At 40.4% G+C, this 18,627-nt stretch overlaps 1 protein-coding gene across 1 annotated transcript in view; it reads left to right on the forward strand.

The window, feature by feature from the left end:
* Positions 1–917: 917 nt before the first annotated feature.
* GRIK3 (glutamate ionotropic receptor kainate type subunit 3) overlaps positions 918–18,627 on the forward strand; it is a 131,862-nt gene continuing 114,152 nt past the window's right edge. The window contains exon 1 of the mRNA XM_032227932.1: positions 918–1,086. Within this exon, the coding sequence (XP_032083823.1) occupies positions 951–1,086 (136 nt within the window). The 5' untranslated portion in view covers positions 918–950. The remainder of the gene's footprint in view (positions 1,087–18,627) is intronic.

Genomic DNA, 18,627 nt, shown 5'->3' on the forward strand with positions numbered 1-18,627 from the left:
CAGAATCTTGCAAGTCTGAAAATACAAATCTCTCGCTGTTGCTTTTTACTTTCTGATAACTTTGAGCAGATCCTTTCTAAGTTTCTTTCTCTACCTGTTGTTCAGTTGTGGTCTCCCTCCTCTTTGGTGGCATCCCATCCCCTTATTTCCCAAGGTCATTCCCACACATGACTACATAGGCACAAGCCAAGGACAAACAACAACTATGTTTGTATCTGTCTGAGACATATTCCCTGTGCTGGTCATCTCACTTCTGAACTACTGCAATACGCTTTACATCTGGCTATCCTTGGAGAACATTTGGAAGCTTCAGCTGATGCAGATTGTGGAGGCAAGGGCAGTTCTTGCACTTCCTAGGGCAGTGATGACAAACATTTTTCTTATGGCGTGCCAAAATTGTGTGTGCATGTGCTATCACATGTACATGTGTGCCCACACCAATTCAATCCTGCCCGCTCACTTGTGCATGTGTACGCATTAAAATGGATGGTTTCTGAACTTATGGTTCGTCTGTTGTGCCTGTTTTTTGCTCTTCCTAGTTTCCGGAGGCTTTCCTGAAGCCTGGGGAGGGCAAAAAACGGGCCCAATGGGCCAACTGGAAGTTCAGAAACATCCGTTTCTGGCTTCCAGAGGGCTGGGGGAGGCCATTTTCACCCTCCCTAGGCTTCAAGATAGCCTCTGGAGGCTGGGATGGGCAAAAAACAGGCCCAGCAGGCAAACTGCAAGTTTGTTCCCAAGCTTCCAGTTGGCCTGTTGGGGCCATTTTTTGCCCTAAACCTAAACCAGTTTTTTATTGCACTGTTTGAGGGTTCATGTATCTTCACATTTTTTCTTCTTCTGGAACTGCAATCTCTGCTTGGGCCTGACTGGAATTGCAGGTGGCCATGACAGTCTGTAATTGTCTTGCAGGAGGAATCTTTGAATATGCCGATGGACCAAATGCCCAGGTAATGAATGCCGAGGAACAAGCATTCCGATTCTCAGCCAACATCATCAACCGGAATAGGACTTTGTTACCCAACACAACCTTAACCTATGATATCCAGAGGATACATTTCCACGATAGCTTTGAAGCCACTAAGAAAGGTGAGTTTGGGTGGGGTTTTGTCCAATGAAGGATTTTATGCAAGTGAACTTGTGAGAAGCCATCCTTCTTGGCTCCAAAGTCCATGGGAACTGCAAGTTCATGGAAGCCCCAGATTGACTGTTGGTCCCAAATGGGGACTTGAGGAAGGAAAGTCAGTGATGGAGAAATTAATGGGAAAACATACTTTAAGGGTGGAGGGCAGCAGAGACTATGGAAGGATGGTGGGTGAGGAAGTGAGTGAGGGTGCTGGTAAACCAGCAGTGAGTCAGGTGCCAAAGGGGACAAGAGGGGTAAACGTTGGGAGAGAAAAACACCAGAAGTCAGAAGTTCAAGGAGCTAAATTGAAGAGTGTTTGGGTTCTTTCAGCACTTCAGCAGCTGAGTGGCTGCTTGGTGATTGCTACTTTCCTTGCATTGATTTTGCATTAAAGTCAGACTGGTGCTCCACCAAGAGCCCACTGTGCACAGAGAAGTCAAGGAAATGAGGTGCAGAAGCTGAAATCCGTTTCTTGGCTCCAATACGTGGAAAATCTTTGTGGAATCTTTTTTTTTTAATTATGTTGTACCTAAATTTAGAGGGACGCGGTGGCTCAGTGGCTAAGATTCTGAACTTGTTGAACAGAAAGTTTGGCAGTTTGGTGGTTTGAATCCCTAGCACAGAGTAATGGAGTGAGCTCCCGTTACTTTTCCCAGCTTCTGCCAACATAGCAGTTCGAAAGCACATAAAAAGTAGAAAAATAGGCACCACCTTTGGTGGGAAGGTAACAGCATTCTGTGCACCTTCAGCATTTAGTCATGCCAGCCACATGACCACGGAGACATCTTCAGACAGCGCTGGCTCTTCAGCTTTGAAAAGAGATGAGCGCCACCCCCTAGAGTTGGGAATGACTAGCACAGATGTGCAAGGGGAACCTTTACCTACATTTAGCTGATTCTTTTTGTTGAAGAATTTTAAACTTTTATATCATGCCACTTAGAGGCTATACTGATGAAATGTGATGAATAAATAAGATTAATCTTTTAAAAAAAAACTCTTCTTTGTGTTAGTGTTCCATGTTCCTCTGCTTAAGGCTTGTGAATAAGATTATGATGACAGCTTCCTTTGCACAAGAACTGCAACCCACTCTCTGTAAGCATATTATGCGTGAGCATATCTGTGTTCACACACTCACAGAGTGAAGCATTGGAGCAGATGGTTGTGATATGGCTTCTAGAGCTACAGTATTTGTCTCCCATAGATCGGTTCCCGAAAGTGCCATGAATCAGGAGAAGGGGGACTCCTTATTGCGGGGAGACTCTCTGCCTCAAGGACTTGGCTGGCCTTAGCAAACTCAGAACGCAAGTAGCTTCCTCATCCAAATTCAAGATGGGAGCCAACATTTCCCGTTTTAAAATAGAATTTATTAAAACTTTTAAGAAAAAGATAAAAAACTTATAGAAATTACTATAAAGTGAGATGAAGAGAAAAAGAAGAGAGAGAGAGAGATCAATGAAATAACTAAAAGTGCAAAAAAAGAAAGAAAATACAAAGTGGCTCCTGGTTTTCTTTAGAACAGTTATAAGTAGAATTATAAATTTACCTCCTGCGTTATGATTATAGTGTAACTCAGTTTTTTCTATAATCTATTCTAATCATCAAAGGCATAAATGTTCTTTCTTTTCCACTTCATGCAAAAAAATTACAGAGATGCCTTGTTAGCATTGTCTTTGTTCAAAGAAACCTCAAAAGTTTCATCATCTTCACCCATAATTTTCTCCATTGTGGCAGTACTGAACCTCTCCATCTTTGCCCATTCAAAGTCTCTTTTCTTCTGCTTAAAATTTCAGTAGCAGTTTATACATTTTAGCATTTAAATATTCATTATACACAATTCTGCTTCAACCTCAATATTGCAATGCTCAAACCTAAATGTTCTTGTATCTACATTAAATCTTTTTAATACATAAGAACATAAGAAAAGCATTGATAAACGTTTCCCTCTGCCATCATATCTTCTGATCTTATCTTACATTCCTTCTGACAAAATTGTTGTACCTTATGATAAATTAGCCATTTGAGATTGATTGATTTCTTTTTTTAATATGTACATGTTATTAAAAGTTTTAAATGAATATAAAATATTCTTAAGAGAATAAAAATAATACAAAAGAAAGAAAAGAAAGAAAGAAAAAAGAAAGAATAAAATGCAATAGAAAGAAACTTCAAATTCCCTCTGTAGCAAATGCAAATATTATTACAAAGTTATCCCTTAATCTCAAATTACAAAACAAGCTCACTTTTTAAAACCTTTTTTCCCCTAATCTTCAAAACCACAAATCATAAATACATTGACTGTACATAAATACAACCAACTGTCCCGCCATTGTGGTAGCATCTCATCTTTCCACTTTGGGGCATATAATAATCTCACCACCAGTGTCATATATAAAAGTCTAGTGACTTTTTTTCTAGTTGCTCTTCTTTAGTCCCAAAAGACAAACGTCTGGTTTAGATTTTAGTCTTTAAAATCTTCTGAATTAATGTATATATTTGTATCTACATATTGTTGACATTTCTAGACATCTATCGGATGCTGAAATCTCCATTCATTTACATCTCCAGCAAAGATTCAGAGTACCTGAATTATAAGCAATTTCTTTGGTGAAAAATACCAATAATAGATGGTTTGATTAAAAAAAATCTTTAAGATTAGAACATATTGTAAATTTTAATCCTTTCAATCACATATTCACACTGCATAATGAAATATTGAGATCCAGTATGCTACACTGGTTAAGGTGCTGGCCTAGAAACCAGGAGATGGTGAATTCTGCCTTAGTCATGAAAGCCAGCTATGAGTGACTTAGGGCTGGTCATTCTTTCTCACTTCAACCAACTTCACAGGATTGTTCTTTTGGGGAAAATATGAGAGAAAGGAATATTAGGTATGTTTGTTGCCTTGAGTTTCTCATAAAATAATAAAGGTGGGGTAAAAATCTAATAATTTCTCCCATTGATCCATTTGTATACTGTAATCAACATTTAACCTCATTTTATCATACATTCTTTTACTTGTTTTTCATCTGCATATGGATGAATATGGGTCAATATAAAAGAAGAAAAAAAGAATGACATGGCCATAGGTGTATGCTACAGACCACCCAACCAAGCAGAAAAAATAGATGTACTTTTTGCCAACCAACTAACAAATATATGTAGGAAACACACTACAATAGTAATGGGGGACTTCAATTACCCTGACATCAATTGCAAGACTAATTTTGCACCCATTGAGAAATTGAATAGGTTCCTGGCCAACTTTGTTGTCCAAAAGATAGAGGAGGGAACTAGAGGGGCAGTCATACTGGACTTAATTCTTACAAACAGAGAATGAGAGATAGAGGGAGTTGAAACTGCAAGAACCTTGGGTGAGACCATGTCAAACTAGAATTCAACATAATGCAAACACAAACAATAAAACACAATGATACCAAAGCCCTAGAATTTAAAAGAGCTGATTTTAATAAACTTAGAGAGAACTTGGGAAAGATTCCTTGGATGAAAATCCTAAAGGGGAAAACAACTCAAGAAGCTCTGAAAAATATGATCATAAAAGCCTAGACCAGCACAATACAACTGAAAAAGAAAAACAAGAAATTCACGAAGAAACCAGCATGGTTGCGCAAAGATCTCTCTGACAAATTGAAAGACAAAAAGGACAAGTACAAAAAATGGAAAGAAGCACACATAACTGAGGCACAATATCAGCAGATAGCCAAAATCTGCAAAGACGAAGTCAGGAAAGCAAAGGTTCAGAATGAACAAAGAGTTGCAACAAAAGTCAAAGATAATTTTAAAAGTTTCTTCCAACATATAAATAACAAGACAAAAATTAAGGAAACAGTTGGTCCACTAAAGAGAGAAGACAGCAAAGAAGTAACAGGCAGCAGAGAGAAAGCAGAGCTGCTTAACTCATTCTTTGCATCGGTCTTCACACAAAAATAAACTATGGCCCAACCTACCAAAAACATAATTGTAAAAGACAGTACAAATAAAAGTTAAAATAAGCAAAGCAAATGGTTAGAGAACACCTGTTTGATCTTGATGAATACAAATCAAAGGGCCTGATGGATTACACCCTAGAGTTCTAAAGGAGCTGGCAGATGTCATCTCAGAACCACTGTACCCACCATGGAACTACAAGCAATCCTAGGCTCAATCAGCAGATGGATAGCATCAAGATCATGAGAAGTGATAGTACTGCTTTATACCAGATTAGTGAGGTCATACCTAGTGAGGAAAACTCTGTCCAGTTCTTGTCACCACAATACAAAAAAGATATTTAGAGACTAGAAAGATTTCAGAGGAGACAAGAAGAGGTCCGGAGGCTAAACTATGCAATGAATAGCTAAGGTAATTAGGTATGTTTAGCCTAATAAAGAAAAGACTTAGGGGAGACCTGATAGCTATTTTCCAATACTTGAAGGGCTGTCACAGATTGACTTATTCTTCAAAGCAAGAAGCAATGAGTGGAAGCTCCTCAGAGGGAGACCCAATCTGGAACTCAGGAAAAATTTCTCAACAGTGAGAACAATTAGTCAATGGAACAGCTTGCCCTCCAGAGTTATGGCTGCTCTGTCCCTGGAGATCTTCAAAAGAAGATGGAACAACCATTTGACTAGAATGGTATAAGGTCTCCCACCTTCTATTAGGAGTTCTACAAACTCCCCTCCAGCCATATGATTTTATTTCTGTTTCCTGTCTATGAAATGCTTCTTGAACTTTAAGTCACAAAAGTGTTTTCGGGCAGAAGCTGGGTATGTTCCATATTCTCAGTATGGCAAGCTATCATAATGATTGTTAAATTCTACATTATCCTTACCTTCATTGTGCCACAAGTATCTATGCTACCCAATTCTCAGGCTGTGTCCTTGTAACTCCAAAGGACTTCTATTTCTCAACAAACTTCTATTTCTCATCCAAACCAAACAACACACTGCAAAATGTAAGTTCAACTCAGGTAAACCCGATCCTTCTCTTTCTTCCACATCTTGAGGCACCTTGCATTTTATTCATGTTTTGTTCCCCTGCCATTCAAACTTAAATATGACCTTCTGTCATTGTTTAAATGGCACATCAGTTGTCAGGATAGGTATTATCTGAAACAAAAATAACATTCATCTTAATCACCAAAATTTGCCCAAGAAAGAGAATTGTACTTTGTCCCATCTTAACATATTTTTTTAAAACTTCATTCTATGTCTTAACATAATTACTGTGAAATAGCATACAGTACATTTCGTATTTGTCATATTGATACCCAGGTATTTGGCTTCTTATTAACCCTATAACCTGTTTTATTCTTCAGTTCTGTTTGTGTGATCGTGTCAGATCCCTATCTGCCATTTCTGTGGGGAGGGGGGGGGACTGGATCATTTATTCACTTATTCTTCCTGTTTCCTACATACCCTGTAATTCCTTAGTTTATAACCTTAGCTCTGACACCTACCTGCCCTGTGCTTTGATTTATGTGTAATGTGTAAGGGGGAGCATCTGTTTGGTCTCAGTTTTGAAGCCTCCAGAAAGAAGCACCTGGGAACCGTCCCTTATCTCCTTCCCAGGATGACCGGCTTCACCCAGGGAAGGACTTGAGGAAAGTACAAGCGGGTTTGCAAACTTCTATTGACAATTTATTCCGGCTTTCATGCAAATTGCACTCCCCATCACTAATCTTTTGAAAACAAAAGGGGGAGGCAAGACAAAACTGAAGCAGCCCTTAAACTGGACTATGGAATGCCAGGTGGCATTTGAGAAATTGAAACAATTATTCTGGGCTGAGCCAATCGTAAAGCACCCAGACCCAGAAAAACCTTTTATCATACAGGCAGATGCCAGTAACGTGGCTGTCAGGCCAGTCCTACTCCAAGAAAACGAACAGGTCCAATTACAACCCTGCACATACACCTCTAAAAAGCTAACAGACACTGAACAGAGATGGGCTATCTGGGAGAAAGAGGCATATGCATTGCTATGGGCCCTCTTTACCTGAAGACATTTCTTAGAGGGGAACAAAATCCCTTTCAAAATGTGGACTGATCATAAGAATCTGGGGGCTCTTAAGACCCCGCGGAAACTCTCCCCAAAACAAGTGTACTGGGCTCAATATTTTAAATGTTTCGACTTCGGCCTCCAATATTTTCCTAGGGGAAAAAACTTTCTAGCAGATGCACTGTTTGAAAACCTCAGTATAATAGCAAAAAGCCCGAAGTGACCAAACCCCTTCTCCCAGCCTCCCAGCTGGCAGCCAAGGTAATAACCAGGGCACAAGCTAAAAAAAGACCCCCTAATGGATAATGCCACCATTCAGGTGTTCAAACAAGCCCTACTTAACAATGAATGGTTCCAAGCCCATAAAAATACCTGTTTACTTAGAGATGACTTGGCCTGGTTGGGGTGGGGGTTTAAATTATATGTTCCAGCTTGCCAGAGGCTTCCTCTCATGAAAGTGTGCCACAATTCCAAACTGGCCACTTTGGCTTCGTAAAAACCCTGCATCATATTAAAAGACAGTTCTGGTGGTCATCCCTCAAGAAAGACATGGAAAGCTACGTTGCCAGTTGCCCTGTGTGCACAGCAGCAAAAGGGAGGCAGGGAAAAACCCTGGGACTCTTACAAACTGTAGGCGAGCCTTCAGCACCTTGGAGAGAGATCACTATGGATTTTATTGTAGAGCTGCCCGAAAATGGGAGGAATAGCAATAGCAATAGCACTTAGACTTATATACCGCTTCACAGTGCTTTTACAGCCCTCTCTAAATGGTTTACAGAGTCAGCATATCTCCCCTAACAATCTGGGTCCACATTTGACCCACCTCGGGAGGATGGAAGGCTGAGTCAACCTTGAGCCTGGTGAGATTTGAAATGTCAAAACGGCAGCTAGCTGAAGTAGCCTGCAGTACTGCACTCTGACCACTGCACTACCTTGGCTCAATACTGTCATTTGGGTCTTAATGGACTGGTTTTCCAAGCAGGTCCATTTTGTCCCCTGCCAGAAAATCCCCACTGCCAGAGCATTTGCAAAAATGTTCCTGCAACACATTTATTGCCTGCATGGGCCCCCAGAAAGAATGATATCTGAAGGGAGGGTGAGGTCAGTTCACTTCAAAGTTCTGGAAAGTTTTTTGGACCTTCTAGATACTGGACAAGGCCTGAGTTCAAGTCATCATCCGGCCACTAATGGTGGATCATAGAGAACGAGCGTTCTATAGCAATATTTGAGGTTTTTTAATTAAGTATCAACAAGATAATTGGATTGACCTCCTGCTCTTTGCAGAGTTTGCATACAATAACTGTGCATTCTAGCACTGGATTCACCCCCGTTCTGAGTTGCAACAGGCCAGGATTTCACCCCAATGCCAGAGCTCCCAGTAGAGGAGTCAACCACGCCCTACTTTAAGGAATGCATACAACTTGGCCAGTAGTAAGATTAGCTCTGAATGAGGCTAGGGCCACTTTCAAAGCTCAGGCTGACAAAAAAAGAACAGAACAAAACCCTTTTTAAATAGGGGATAAGGTCTACTTATCCAGCAAATTCCTACAGTCCTTGCAACCCTCCAAAATTTTGGACTTGAGTTCATAGGACCTTTCCCTATAACCAGAGGTGACATGCAGAGCCCTTTCTGTGGGCATGTGAGTCTTTGCCAGCTGCTCTTCTGGTTTCCAATGCACACATGCACACCAGCCAGCTGGTCTTCACAGGTGTCGGAGCACCTGAAAATAGGCTGAAAAACAGCCAAAAAACAGGGCTTTTGGGGGCCATTTTGAGGCCAATTTTGGCCTAAAAAAAGGCCTCAAAACAGCCCAAAATATACCCTCAAAACGGTTTGAAAACAGCCAAAAAAACCTGCCAAGAAACAGGCATGCATGTGCCAGCAAGCTGGTCTTCCGGTTTCCAGTGCTCTGCCGCATGCACATGCACACACATTCTGATTTGGGCACTCAGTGTTTTGATTTACCTTTGGGGAATATGTAAGGGGAGGGAGGGCCATCTGTTTGCTCTCTGTTCTGAAGCCTCTGGAGAGAAGCACCTGGGAACCGTCTCTTATCTCCTTCCCAGGATGGCTGTCTTCACAACATCTTCGCACCTGTGGATTGGCTCATTCAACATCGAACTGAGGGAAGGGGTTTCTAACTCCTTTACCCTAACAGAATCGCCTAAGGGGACCTTAGAGCCTGCTTTGCTTTTGTCCTGCAATCACTTCCTTTCAATCAAAGGTTCATTTTGAAACGCTGCTACCTCAAGAGTCCGTACTTTCTTGAGTGTGGAGTAGAGGCAGGACCTTACAGATAGAATATGCAGCTAGAGAAGGAAGGGTGGAATTTGCATGGCAAAAACTAAGCAGGTACAGGTAGTCCTTGACTTACGACCAGAGTTGAGCCCCAAATTTTCATTGCTAAGCAAGGCAGTTGATAAGTGAGTTTTGGGCCATTTTCTGACCTTTCTTACCACAATTGATAAGCAAATTACTGCAGTGAGTAAAAAAAGTAAGCAAGTAACAGTTATTTGGTAAGTGAGTCTGGTTTCCCCTTTGACCTTGCTTCTCAGATCACAAAAGGGGGTCACGTGACCCCTGGACACTGCAACCATCATAAATATGGACCAGTTGCCACGTGTCTGGATTTTGTTCACATGACCGTGGGGGTGTGGCAACAGCCAGCAGTTTGGCAATTTGATTCTCACCAGCTCAATGTTGACCCATCCTTCCAATCTTGATAAAATGAGGAACCAGATTGTTGAGGGCAATATGCTTACTCTGTAAACTGCTCAGAGAGGGCTGTAAACCACTGGGAAGTTATATATAAGTCTAAGTGCTGTTGCTATTGTGAGTAGAGTGGGAGTTTGCTCACAGGGGACCCAAGGGCAATGTCAAGGTTCCAAGTAACACCCCCAATGAAAGAAAACTCTGAGGCTAGTGATTCCTCAAAGTTCCATTTTATTAGTGATGGCATATTGGCACATATGGGAAAACCTAAATCTGAGAGTTCTGGGTTTTCCTCACTGCACCCATCACATGGTCCAATCATTTCAATATCCCAACTAGAGACACCCCCAGTCACTCCCATCCAAGTGCAGTGTGAGTGTCCTTGGCTCCCATAGAAAACAATGTTCTTATAGCTAATCTGCCACTGGCTCCTTGCAATCCTCCCTCCCGTCTTCCCAGGCCCTAAATGTGGCAGCCCTGAAGTTCCAATAAAAAAGATGGCTTCCAGGACTGTCAGGCAAGATGAAACCAAGGCCAAAAGTCCCAGGTCTTTTACCATAGGTATTCACTTCTCAAGGGAAAGTGGGCAATTTTTCTCTAATCCTGTGGCTGTTTTGCAGGGCAAGTCATTTGACTTGGGAGGGTTGTCAAGCTCGTGACAACTGCCTTCACTGTTCAGCAATCCTGAGAATTTGGAGGGGAGGGAAACAATTTTGAGGAGGGGAGTGATGTGATGGAATGTGCTGTTGGAGGAGGAGAGGAGATCTCATTAGTTGCACCATGGCTTCCTAGGGATGGTGCAACACATTCCAGAGGGAGGGAGGGAGGGAGGGAGGGAGGGAGGGAGAGAGAGAGAGAGAGAGAGAGAGAAGAGAGAGAGAGAGAGGATCTTCAAATGCACCAAATGCTATTAAAATTTTAAAATTTCAAGTTTCTTTACAGAATCTTCCAAAACCAAGATCGAGTCATTTGCAAAAGCGTGTAGGTTCCTTTTCAAATCTTTATTCCTACAATCCTCTCATCTTTTTATGCGTCTATTCAGTATTTCAAGATCTTGTCTTATTCCTTTTTGTAACTTGCATGGTTTTGTTAGAACTCCATTAACAGTGATTTGTGCTTTCTGTGAAGGGCAAATCGATCTCACTCGTTTTATAAAATTCTCTCCAAAGTTGATGCCTTTCAATATCTTGAACAAGGAAGCCCAATTCAAATAGCCAAAAGCCTTCTCTGTATTGATCCAAGATCAATACAGTTTGCTTTTCATTGTGTTGCTCCTCACATTGTCCCTTAATGGTTTTTTAGATAAAAACGCACATTGATCCTCATGAATAAATTATTGCAAAATTATTTTCAATCTTTCAGCTGAAATCATGGTGAACACTTTGTAGTCGTTATTCAGTAGTGGTATCATTCTCTAGTTTTTTGTTAAAAGTTGAATTTTATACCTCTTTGGATATTAGTGCTATATTAGCTTCTTGATAACTGTCTGGCATCTTTTCTCTTTATAAGATAGAACTCATCATGTTTTGTGAAGGATATAAAATTTCATCCTCAGAGCATTTACAGTAAACCACTGATAATAATCGGTCTTGTCTTTCCTGGCTTTTTATAGCTTCAGAAATTTCCCTTATTGTTATAAGTGCATTTATACATTGTTCTTCTACAATCCTTGATAAATTTTGTTCTTTAGATCATGTATTTTCTCTTTGTATTTTGATTTATGCAAATTAAAATAATATTGATTTAAAAATTTTATATGACCACATTGTACATTAATACTGTATATCCCTCTTATCATTTCAACATCATGTTCTTTTCTTTTTATTTTCATGATTTATATGTGAGTTACTTCCTTGGTTTATTTGCAAATTCAATTTTTTCCCATTTCTCTTACTATTAACATAGATGACTCTCATTGTAATAGCTTAATTTATTGATAAATACTAATCTTCTCTGAAAAATTCTTTAATTCTTTTTTTGTCCAAAATAGCTTGTATTTTCTCTTGACTCTTCTTTTTGAGTTCACTATTTTATTATATAAAATAACTTGATAAAAGTTTTGCTTTCATCCCAAACCATTCTTAAATCAGTGCTTTTGCTTAAATTATCTTTAAAAAATTATTTTAATTTACATCCCTCCACTACTGCTTTGTGTAACAGCACTTCATTTAATCTCTATCTAAAGGAACTGGATTTCTTTTTATAAACCAAATTTACAGAATTAAAAACCTTAGTAAACACGTTCTTTGAAATGCAAATCATATCTATTCTTAAAAAGAATCTGTCCTTTTGGGAAGTAGGTCTACTCTCCTGAGTTGCCATTTTTCTGTCTCCAAATATCAACCAGCCCAAACCTGTTCATTAAATTTTTTTAAAAAGTTGGCAATTTGTCTAGAATGAGTTTACTCTTTTTTTTAGAAATTCTCCAGTATTTCTCAACCTGGGCTACTTTAAGATATGTGTGAACTTCAACTCCCAGAATTCTCAGCAAAGCAAAGAATTCTGGGAGTTGAAGACTACACATTTTAAAGCAGCCCAGGTTGAGAAACACTGTTCTATCCAGTTATGGGAAATTACTCAATTCCAATCCCCTGTCAACACCAATGCCAGTTCTGGTATTAGTATGCCTGATGTGGTTCCCATCTCCAAGAAAGGAAAAAGAACCACACCCAGGAAACTATAGACCAATCAGTGTAAAGTTAATACATGGGAAGATCCTGGAAAAGATAATCAAAAAACAGATCTGCGAACAAGTGGAACCAAATAAGGTTATAACTAGTAGCCTGCATGAGTTTTTAAAAAACATCATGCCAAACCAATCTTATTTCATTCTTCAATAAAGTGACTAAATTAGTAGACCAACAAAATGCTGTGGACATAGTATACTTAGATTAGAGTAAGGCATATTTGACAAAGTAGAACAAAACCTACTTCTTGGTAAGTTAGGAAAATACGGGATAGACAACATCACCACCAGATGGATTTGTAACTGCCTGCCAAACCGAACTCAATGAGTAGTCTTTAATAGTACTACATCCACATGGAGGGAAGTAAGCAGTGGGGTGCTATAAGGCTCCATTTTAGGCCCAGTACACTTCAATATCTTCATAAATGACTTAGATGAGGGAATAGAAGGGGAACTCATTAAATTTGCAGATGATACTAAGCTGGCAGGAATAGCCAACACCCCAGAAGACAAACTCAGGACCCAAAAAAATCTTGACAAAGATAAACAATGGACCCTATCCAACAAAATGAATTTCAATGTGGAGAAAAGCAAAGTTTTACACTTAAGCAGGAAAATTCAAACATTATAGATTAGTGAGACCTGACTCAAAAACAGTAACTGCAAGAGTGACCTTGGAATTCTAGTGGATAATCACTTGAATATGAGCAGAGAATATGTGCAGCAGCACAGCAGCCAAAAAGCTGATATAATTCTGGGTTGTATAAACAGAGGCATAGAATCAAGGTCACATGAAGTATTAGTACCATTTTATAAAACCTTTGGAAAGCCCCACCTGGAATACTGCAACCAATTTTAATTACCATATTACAAAAAAAGAAGTTGAAACTTTGGAAACAGTTCAAAGAAGAGCAAGTAAGATGATCAAAGGTCTGGAGATTAAAACATGAAGAACGGCTGCAGGATTTGGATTTGACTAGTCTAAAGAAAAACAGAATTATGGCTGATACGATAGGAATATTTCAGTTTTGGAGGGGCTGCCACAAAGAAGAGGGAATCAAATTATCCTGCAAAGCACCAGAGGACAAGAAACATTGGTTGAAAACTAATCAAAGAGAGCTGCAACCTGGAATTAAGGAGACACCTCCTAAAAGTGAGGACAATTAACCATTAACAGCTTGCCTTCAGAAATCATGGGCACTGGAGGTTTTTAAGAAAAGATTAGACCACTGATGGCTAACCTTTTTCGGATCATGTGCCAAAAGCGGGGGGAGCACAGGGGGGCATATGTAGGCATGCCGGTTCCACCACAAAATCGCGGAGGACAAAATCGTGCTCGACGAAAGCGCGCATTTGACGTCATCACAGCGCGACGAAAACATCGCGCTGTGATTGAAAAATGTAAAAATAAAGCTAAAACCTTACCCTAACCCCCCCAAACCTAACCCTAAACCTAACCCTAAACCTAACCCTTAACCTAACCCTAAATCTAACCCTAAACCTAACCGTTAACGTAACGCTAAACCTAACGCTAACCCTTAACCTAACACTAAACCTAACGCTAACGCTGTAAACCTAACCCTAACCCTTAACCTAACCCTAACCCTAACCCTAAACCTAACCCTTACCTTTATGTGAATCGGCTTGCTTTAATTTTAATTTTATTTCAATTTTTAATTTTTTTCGGCGTGCTGTGATGACGTCACATGCGCGCTTTCGTCGAGCGCGATTTTGTCCTCCGCGCTTTTGACGGGTCACGGGCATGCCCACACCCATAATGCTATGTGTGTGACCCCCCCACCACCATGCATGCATGCGCCCTCAACCTCCCCTGCCCTTTTGGCCCGCAATGGACCCATTTTTTGCTGTCTCTAGGCTCCAGAGGCTTTGTAGGAGCCTGGAGAGGATGAAAACAGCCTCCCCACCCGCCGGAGGCTTCAGGAGGCTTCCCTGAAGGCTCCAGAGGGCGAAAAATGGCTGTACGAGCTACCTGGAAGTTTGAGAACTGTGATTTCCAATTTGTCTCTAGGGCTGTTTTTTGCCCTCCGAAGGCTTCAGGGAAGCCTCCTGAAGGTTCCGGAGGGCAAAAAGCAGCCATATGAGCAACCCAGAAGTTTGGGAATGGTAACTTCCGGATTGCCTGTAGGGCCATTTTTCACACTCGGGAGGTTTTAGGAGGCTTCCCCAAAGGCTTCTCTGAATCCTTTGGAGCACAAAAAATGGCCCAATCTCAAACCGGAAGTCTGTTCCCAAACTTCCAGTTTGTGCGTTGGGAAGCCTCTGGAGGGTGAAAAATGGCTGAAAAAGAAGGTAAATATAGGTTGGCCAATGCGCACATGTGCCGACAGGGCAACATCATGCGTGCCCTAACAAATGGCTCCACGTACCACCTGTGGCACATGTGCCATAGGTTCGTCATCATGGGACTAGGCAGTCACCTATCTGAAATGGTATAGGTTCTGGTTGAGCAGGGGGCTGATCTAGAAGACTTCCAAGGTCCCTTCCAGCTCTATTTATTTGATTGTATTCTATTCAAGAAGAAATTATCTTAAATTATAGGAACTATATTAGGAAGTTTGGAAAAACTCTCCTGAGGACTGCAGATGTCTGCGAAAAGTTGATAATTATCAGTTGTGGATTCTTCAAAGTAAATTCTTGCACCCAGGAATCTAAATCCCTGCCCTTGGTAAACTAAAATGATCCATCCTATGATTTCACATTAGAGTTCTGAGCAGAAATTCTGCACAGTCTGTATAAAAATGCAGAAACAGACAATTGTCAGATCCCTAAAAGTAATATTGCCATTCAGTTAGGAGGTGGGGGGCCTTGGAGTCGATTTATTAGCAGTGCCTGTGACAACTGATATTTTACAACTGGTTTCCTGGTGCCAAAGTGCCTTGCATCACCCCCACCTTTTGGGGGAATGTTTATGATAGCCATGTGGGATGTTTCACTTTAATGTCTAACGGAAGATAACCATGGGAATGTATGTTTATTCTCAGGGCAATTGATAAAGGAAACATCTTCACATTTGTGTATTGGCTAAAATTTGCATTCTAAGTAATGGGAGGGGTCTCTACTGCTTTAATTCTACTTGCATTGCCTAAGGGGATTCAGATGTTGCTTTGAATTCAATGGCTGCTGTTGTGGTCTGGCAGGAGCCGTTGGAGCTGCCACCAGACTCCGACAGCGAGGGGCCCTATGAGTTGACCCTGGAGGATGTGGAGGACCCTGGACAGGGTTCCGACTCCGAGCAGGGCGCAGAGAGACTGGTTGGCTACCAGGTGGCGCCTGAGCCTTGGATCAGTGGGGAGGAGAAAAGAGAGAGTGATCCAGAAACCACATGTGAGTTTTTCCGGGATGCACGCCATCGAAGGGCTTCTCGGCGTCAGGAACAACTGCGCAATTACAGGAGGTAATTGCACTCAGCTGATGGTCATTAAGCTCCTCTCCAGACTATAAAAGAGACTGCTTGTTGCACACTCTTCTTGCAGAAGTCAATGCTTGGACTAAAGAGAAACGAACTTGGCAGGCTAGATTGCTGCCATAGTTTGTTTGCATTGCTGCCAAGGTTTGTTGGACTTGCTGCCAAGGTCCTTATCTATTTGTTTATTTGACTTTCAGCCACCGAGAGTCTGGTCTTGTTATTAAAGGACATTCCATTTTACGCTTGTCTCGGCTTTCGTTACTGAACGGAGGAGGGGGTCAGAACAGGCTGCCATTCTACTTACTAAAAGGTTCCTTTTGAAATACTCCATTTCAAGAGTCTTCACTTTCTTAAGTTAGGAGAGGTGCCCTTACCCTTATTTTGCAGTTGTGTGCTTCTCCTGCAACTGAAGACACCCAGTAAGAGAGAATCTAAACTGTCTTTTATATCTTCCAGGTTTTTTTGCTTCTGCTGAATATGTTCTTCATCCGAATTTTTAAAATCAAATGTTTTATATCATTTTTCTAATATGTGTCTCTTGTAGTCAGATTGTATCTTGCTTCTATTTTAAAAAAAATAATAGAATATTTCATCTCTTTTGAGGAGCATTTGCTCCATTTATATTCACATTTGTAATCATAATCAAGCCATTTAAAAAAATCAATATTAGTAACAGCTAGCATCACCCCTTTCAGTTTCTTTCTCGATGGATTTTTTGTGTAGTCTCCTCTGAATGCTCCATTTGCATCTCCTTCAATTCTTCTTTGAATACAATTATCTCATCATCTGGACAGAATTCAGCCTAAACCTCTGCTGCTTACACATAACAATCACACTAAGATTCTGATAGGAATTCCTTTAAGAACATAATATTTGTATAATGCCAACAAAAATGTGTAAAGTCAAGGCTACGGTTTTCCATTGCAATGTATGGCTGTGAAAGCTGGACCATAAGAAAGAGTGAGCACCAAAGAATGGAGACCTTTGAACTCTGGTGCTGGAGAAGACTTCTGCGAGTCCCTTGGACTGCAAGGCGATCCAACAGGTTGGTCCTAGAGGAGATTAACCCTGACTGCTCTCTAGAAGGCCAGATCCTGAAGATGAAACTCAAATACTTTGGCCACCTGATAAGAAGGAAGGACTCACTGGAGAAGAGCCTAATGCTGGGAAAGATTGAGGGCAAAAGAAGAAGTGGACGACAGAGAATGAGGTGGCTGGATGGAGTCACCGAAGCAATCGGTGTGAACTTAAATGGACTCCGGGGGATGGTAGAGGACAGGAAGGCCTGGAGGAACATTGTCGATGGGGTCATGATGGGTCAGACATGACTTTGCAACTAACAACAACATTTATATTATCAATTTTTAATCTTATATTAAAATCCTGCTGCAAAATCTGATCCCTTGTCATTTTCCTTTTATTTTTTATTCTATAAAAATCATCAATTTCTGCCTCTGCATCCTGCTTCCCAGTCCCAAAAAATTGTCAAGCTTTAATAATCTTTTCTCTAATATCTTCATCAGAAGCATCAAAGTCTCAAGCAAAATTCCTTCACTTTCAATTCCAGGGGTGCCAAATTCTCCGTCTTTCCAATCTCAGCCTATGGCATCTATCTTACTCAGTATAATTTCCTTTGTCATTAGTTTGTTTTATCTCACCAGAGGTTTGTTGTACAGAGATTTCCGTTTTATTAACTTCTTGTTTTACTTTCTCTTTCATCTTTACAAGTCTTTCAGCCATTCTTTTTTTAAAAAAACTGTCAGTTTGGTATCATGTGCTTCCAATTAAATATTTCTTATTTGCTCAATGTCTGCAGAAATTCTGGAGTAATTCCTTTCTGCACATTGCTCTAACAATCCCATCCTCCCTCCATTCTTGTAGTTTTTCAAGTAGTTGCCATTATGAAACATTCTCACTCAAGGTAAAAACAATATTTTCCCCTTTTCTTTTTTCTTCCCTTTTATTTTGGGGAGGTCTTCTTTTGCCTTTAATACTTTTTATCTTTAAGGGTACTTCAAAGTTGCAAACAATATCACAATCCATATCTTCATGGTTACAATCAACACCATATTCTGGGTTATATTATGGTTTTGTTTTTGTATAATTTGTTTTGTATACATCTGCACTCCTTGAGAATAAACAAAAAGCATTTCCATGAAGACCAAGTTCTTTTTCCTAATTTAATTTACTACAGTTTGGTTTAGAGCAGTTTCACTAAAAACAGTCATTCAAAATAAATGTCCCCTTTAACTGTCAAAATCTTTCTTACTTTAATTCCTTTTTATGCTTTTTGTCAGAAAACTGTAAGCCAAGGTGGTGCAGTGGTTAAATGCAGCACTGCAGGCTACTGCTAGATCAGCAGGTCAGCGGTTCAAATCTCACCGGCTCAGGGTTGACTCAGCCTTCCATCCTTCCGAGGTGGGTAAAATGAGGACCCAGATTGTTGGGGGCAATATGCTGACTCTCTGTAAACCGCTTAGAGAGGCCTGAAAGGCCTATGAAGCGGTATATAAGTCTACTGCTATTGCTATCTACTGCTATTTTCATTTATTGCTTTCTAATCCAAAAAAAATGCTAACTCATGAAGTGAAATCTTTTCCTGTCATTCAAAAAATTCCTCTACAGTTATAAGTTCATGAACTCTAAAGGGATTAAGAAAGAAAGATAATGAAGTTCACCTGAACTTT

The sequence above is a fragment of the Thamnophis elegans genome, chromosome 12 (assembly GCF_009769535.1).
Source record: "Thamnophis elegans isolate rThaEle1 chromosome 12, rThaEle1.pri, whole genome shotgun sequence".
Classification (NCBI taxonomy): Eukaryota; Metazoa; Chordata; class Lepidosauria; order Squamata; family Colubridae; genus Thamnophis; species Thamnophis elegans.